General features: G+C 57.2%; 1 protein-coding gene across 2 annotated transcripts in view; it reads left to right on the forward strand.

Annotated features, from left to right (window-relative positions):
* Nucleotides 1-4,745, forward strand: part of KCNH6 (potassium voltage-gated channel subfamily H member 6) — a 33,717-nt gene extending 28,972 nt beyond the window's left edge. For both annotated transcript variants that reach the window (XM_074891875.1, XM_074891876.1), the window contains 5 exons: nt 315-414; nt 704-991; nt 1,471-1,651; nt 2,799-2,997; nt 3,387-4,745. In XM_074891875.1, the coding sequence (XP_074747976.1) occupies nt 315-414; nt 704-991; nt 1,471-1,651; nt 2,799-2,997; nt 3,387-3,674 (1,056 nt within the window). In that variant the 3' untranslated portion in view covers nt 3,675-4,745. The remainder of the gene's footprint in view (nt 1-314; nt 415-703; nt 992-1,470; nt 1,652-2,798; nt 2,998-3,386) is intronic.
* The last annotated feature ends 1,266 nt before the right edge of the window (nt 4,746-6,011 follow it).

Consider the following 6,011-nt stretch of genomic DNA (forward strand, 5'->3'; position numbering starts at 1 on the left):
GCCCCACCTCAGGGTGCTCCTTCCCTCCCTATGGCCCTGACACCCTCAACTCAGTCTCAGAGCAACAAGGCCAGCCTCTAGGATCCCTTGAGCTATGCAATTAGTCCAGGAGTGGGTGAGACAGGGTAGTGATGGAGAGCCAGAGGTAGCTGGAGACCAGCCCTAGGAGGATGCTGAATGGGCTATAACTCCCATGGCACCCAGGGCCATGGCACAGACCCATGGATGGGCCTTGGTACCCATGAATGGGCCTTGGCACCCATGGATGGAACATGGCACCCTCTCCCTGGTGACCAGTCCCTCTCATCCCTCAGGCAGACAGCGTTCCCCGCTCACCGCTCAGCGAGGAGTATGACTGCACCTACCGGCGAGCGCACCGACGCAAGCACTCCCTTTGCCAGCCCAACAAGCCTGGTGAGTCCCACGGCATCAGCAAAGCCTGGCTTACAGGGCTTCGCAGCGGGATCATCATTTAAGTACTGCCCTGGCAAGCGCCCCAAAGCAGAGGCAGCTGTCGGTGCTTCCGTCTCTGCAGACCAGCCTGTATGTCCCCACCCTGGGGGCACCCATGCTGCCTTCCCTCCCTCCCTGCCTCCCTCCCTCTCCTTAGGGTGCTCCAGCCCTACAGGCACCCTAGAGGGGTTGGGGGCTGATTTTGCCATGTGTGGTACTCCCCAAATTAACCTGTTGTGCTGCCCCACAGACCCAGACACGGGCATCTCTGATGCAGAGCAGTATCATACCTACTCAGAGCTCACCAACCCGCAGGACCCGCTGAGTAAGGACCGGTGGGACGACCTGGGCAGTAGCACTACTCCCTGCTCCCAGACCAGCGATGACGAAGCCAAGACAGGCAGCCCCATGAAAGCGGAGCCCTTCCCCACATCCAAAAAAGATGACTTTGCTCTGCCCACGCTCAGCCTCGTCACCACCAGTGCCAGCAGCACGGAGGTCGGCAAGCAGGCAGCAGAGAGCAGCCAGTCCTACGCAGGTATCCACGGCTGCAGCCAAAGCTGGCAGGAGGGTGGTGAGGGATGCTTGGGCATGGTGGCCTTGTCTTGGGGCAGAGCCAGGCAACTCACACAGATTTGAGGGGAGCCATGGTTGTGGCCAAGGGTCTTTGCTGTCTTTTGTCCCCAGTAGTATCTGCTCCATCCTTCCTGTGCTTCGCATTTTCTCCTAGCACCCAGGGACCCCTCTGGTGCTGCCCCAAGGGGCTAAATACTATGTGTCTTCCATAGGCACGTTGGGTGCCAGTGTGATAGACTGTCCGTGAACACCTTGGGTGCCAGGGTGATGGATCTCCATAAGCACCCAAGGTGCCAGGTTGATGGACTCTCCCTGAGCACCATGTATGTCAAGGTGATGGCTCTCCATGAACGTGTTGGGTGATGGACTCTGGAGCGCCTCCATGCCAGTGGGACTGGGAGATGCAAGACAGAAGTGCTGAGATGTCTGTTCTCCTTCCAGCCACCCCCCTGGACATCCCCAACATGTTCACCTTCTGGGAGGACCGAAGGCCAAACCACCACCCAGAGCCTCTGCAACACATCTCCTTGGTACACAGCTCGCGGGACATCCCCCTGCACAGTGACTACAGGCCAGGGCAGATCGAGTCCAGGCTGGAGCTCCTGCAGGCCCAGCTCAGCAGGTGGGCAGGTCCCTGGGGCACAGGGTTGGAGAGTACCCAGGGGGGCTCTGGGCCATCACCTTCTCCTGCTCTCCAGGGGTGGCTGCAGTGGGCTCTGCTTGCAGCAGATGCCACCCCCTGGGACACTGCGTTCCTTGGGCAGGTAGTGGGAGCACTTTGCAAATGCAGCAGCTTCTCAAACTGCAAGTCCTGGCCCTGGCTGCAGCCCAGCACCTCATCTGCTGCTGTGTCACCACCCTGGGATCTGTCGCTTTGCTGCTGCTTCCAAACTCGATGCAACAGCAGACATGAAACCACCCACAGGCTCACGACCTGAGCCTTTTGCAGGCCTCCTCTTCCTGTTGCAAAGAGCTGCAAGCATCCTCTTATCGAGCAAACAAGCCTTGTGCACATTGTTGCCCTCCAAATAAGAAAAAATACGTGATGTTTGAATGAGAAGGAAGAGCCCACACCAGAGACGCAGGTTTAAAGGCCCCAGGCAGCACTCACACGAGCGGCTGGCTCTCCCGCCCATGGCTGCTGCCCACGTTAAGCTCACCACCACAGTGCCCACACTGGTGTCTCACCAACATGCCATCCCCAGCAGCAGGGGACAGACCTCCTACCCACTCTGTAAGTGCTGCCAGGACATTGCCTGCAAGGTGGGCTGTGCCTGCTCCAGCCAGAGCTGCTCCTTGCAGTCAAGGACAAGGCAGAAGGAAGAGACTTATTCTACTTTTACATCTCCTTCTACTCCTCAATTAAAAATGGTTGGCACCAACCTGCCTTGCTCCCATCTGTCAGCACAGGCAGCTGGCCTGGAGAATTGATCCAGATTAAAACTAACCATTGCAATTTTTTCCCCTCTCCGAGGTAGTTTTAGCTCTGTTCAGTTGCCTGTCCCAGATCCCAGTTTGGCTCCACAAAAAATTGGGCAGGGGATGATTAAGTGTGGCAGGAGAGAGATGGCAGGATTGATCTCTCCGCGACAGCGCTGGTTTGAAGCACTGCTAAAAACCTCGCCAAGCAGCACTAGGCAAAGCATCATCACCCTCAGGCAGCTGAATCGGCACCTCCTCCCCAGTGCCTCCCCTGCCCAGCTGCAGGTCTGGCTCTCGTGGGATGCAGCGGGATGCACTGTGCTAACGCCGGGCTGCTCTGTCCCCAGGCTGGAGTCCAGGATGTCGTCAGACATTAATATAATCCTCCAGCTCCTGCAGCGCCAGCTGTCCCAAGTGCCGCCCGCATACAGCCCCATCTCGCCATCCTCCCACAACCTGGCCATGTACGGCATCCTCCCGCGGAGCCTGGAGCCGCTCGCCCCCTGCACACCCCTCGAGGATGAGGAGACGACGACCCCGGAGCAGGTAAGGTCACCGCTCCCGGCTCAGCACCAGCCAAGCTTCCTTCTGCCCTGAGCAGGTGGGTCCTGCAGGGCCAACGGTTTCCTTCAGGCACCCTACACACAAAGCACAGCCGAGCACTCACGGGTCCAGGCAAAGCCCAGGGGTCCTGAAACGGGAGTAGGTCTACCTAGAGATGCTTCTGCCCAGTGCATCGCCGATTTTGGGGCACAGCCTGCCATCTGCAGCACCATCGTTGCCCCATCAGTAGGGAGGGGAGTGGGTTCCTCTGCTCTGAGGCTTCCTCAGGCAAAAAATAACATTTTGGGTCTTGGAGCCTGATGGGGTGAGGAGAGAACATGGCTCCTTGTTTTCTTTTGCCATAACCCATCTTTTTCCTTCTTTCCCACCAGAGCCCAAGCTACGCAGAGGTAGAAAAGTTCCACTTGAAATCCAGGGACTCCTTGTCAAGCGGGATGCACCTCGCTGTGGCATCTGACGAAACCATGATGGTCTACTCCGAGCAGGAGCACCATTCCCCACCTCTCCCAAACCCAGAGCCTCCCCACCAAAGGGCACCAAATACACAGGGACTCTTCCGGGGCTCTCGTTTCCCTTCCCTCCCTGAGCACTTGGAGGCATCTTCCGAGCACCAGGACATTCAGAGACACCTCTCCGACCCAGTGCTTCCTGGAAGTTAGAGATGTGGGGGCTACGAAGCAAGTCAAGAGGAACCTCAACTGTGAGCTCGGTCAGTTGATGTTGATTTTGACTGTAAGGGTAAGACGGGGGACAATGCCATTGGCTCAGGGGTATAATTTGTAGCTGTCTTCTGCCACCGTGAAAGGAAGTGTAGAGTGGCTGGCTTCCAAGGTCAACGTTTTCCAGCGGTTCCCATAGAGTAGATTTCATTTGCACACTATAGTGAACCCAGAGCAGTTCTTTCTTATGGCCACCAACAAGCTGGCTAGGCCAAACGGTACCCACCACCTCTTCCTTGCCAAGGCTTCCTCTCGAGAATGGTGCAAGCCAAGTGAGCCACAGCGACCGGAGGAGAGCAAATCCACAGCTCTTGGCCACGAGGCCACTTTGCTGTCAGCTCTTTGGAGCAGGGACCATTGCGTTGGTACTGGGCTTAGCCCAGCGGAGCCTGTGGGCATTACAGAAAGGGTAGTCACCAGAGGAGGAGGAGATCTCCACAGTGCGGTGCTGGGGGGAGCTGCAGGTGGGAAGCCCAGGACAAGGACAGAGGACAGAAGCTATCCTTGTCCTACTTGACTGCCACTGAGAAACTAAGGGCCAACAGCCCCTGCCACTTCAGCATGCTTCAGCATGAGTCCTAGGGCACTGACCTCTCCAGCAAGGCTGATCACGCCTTGCAAACCCCAACACACATCCCACAACTCCCCAGATAAACCCAACTGGTCACAGGCCTGGGCATAAAGCACAAAACTCAAAAGCACAATCCCAGAAAGCCGAAAAGCCCCAGACACCTCATCTCCAGCCCTTCCTCCCAGCTTCTCTCTTTTGATAAAGGTTTGATAGATGCTTCCTCCTCCCCAGCCCTTTCCCTGGCAGACTCCTGCAGCATCCCTCGTAGGAGAAGCCCACTTAGCAATGCCGCCTTGCCATTCGGTTAGATGCTGTGACAGTCCTAGGCCGCCTGCTCAAGTAATGTATCGAGCTCCCTTTGAGAGTAGTAAAACTGTGAGCATCTCTTTCTCTGGAGTTTTAGTGTACACTTTGCTAATAAAGATGTTTTTGGCACCTAACGTGGATTACAGCTGTGTTTGTTGGGAGCGTCCGTGAATTCATCCCTGGCAGTACAAAGCACAGATGCTGATCTGCAAAGATCCCTGAAAAGGCTGTGCTCAAACCCCAGTTGCTTCATCCAGGGAATGTGGGGCTAACAGAGGCCAAGTGCAGGTCTTACAGGTCCAGGAGGGGGCTGAGGGGGCAGCTTTTTGCTGAGCAATTCCTTCCCAGTAGGACACAGTTCAGGCTCAGCAGCAATTTGCAAAAGCTTTTCTACAAGCCTGCTGCTGTTCCCCGGCATATGAGAAATGACCTCGCAAACGCACCTCAGGCAAAGATTACACCAAGAGTCCTTGCAGCAAGTTCAGATGACAAAGCGATACCTAAAGCCCATCCTACATCCCTTGCTGAAGGGGACATGGCTCCTGTCCAAATGGGACGGCTCCTTCAGGAGGGCTAGACCCAGGATCACCCATAACTCATACCGTATGCCCCCCTGAGAGGCAAGGACAGACCCTTTGCCCTCAGCAGGTTAAACCTGCCGCTCCCCAGCCGATCTCACCCCATGGGGCAGCACGGGGGCTAAAACCAGCCACCAGCCCCTGCCCAGGCCCCAGGCAGGCACAGTCCCACAAAGGGGCTATTTATAACCCAAGCCAGCCCAGATTTCAGCTGGTAGGGAACAGGACACCTCCTCCCCATCCCGTGCCTCGGTTTAGAGAGCCAGGAGGCCTCTGCACCCCGTGCCAGGGCCTGGGACACCCACCCGGCCCTGCCGTGAGGGAGCCGAGCTGCCCGCGGGGCCTCAAGCCAGATGCTGGGCCTCAGCCTGCCCTGCTCCAGGCAGGAGCTCCCTAGGAAGCCGATGCCCACCCGCGCCCCTTCCCACAGTAAGGCGCCAGGCACACGCTAATGCTGCTGCATGCTACCAAAAATAAAATCCCATAATTAAGCCTCAGTTAATTAGAGTCAAGCCCGTCCCCGTCAGCCACTCGCAGAAGCGGGACTCGAACGCGCGGCCCCACCGTTCGCCTGAAGTGCCCCCCCTGCCCGCCCATGGCTGGCGTGACTGACATCGACTCCAGCCAATCAATTATCAACACAGGTTCAAGATCCCGCCTCAGGCCACTGCGACCCCTGGTAGCCAGTAAGATTTCGAGAACTAGCATGGCCTCCCTCCGGGGCGGGGTCAAACGCAACGGTAGGTTATCCCAGCCAGAGGGTGAGCGTCCGTTTGGAATGAAGGGCAAAAAGACCAATAGAAGATCGAAGAGGGCCAAACG

This window comes from Strix uralensis, chromosome 22 (assembly GCF_047716275.1).
Source record: "Strix uralensis isolate ZFMK-TIS-50842 chromosome 22, bStrUra1, whole genome shotgun sequence".
NCBI lineage: Eukaryota > Metazoa > Chordata > Aves > Strigiformes > Strigidae > Strix > Strix uralensis.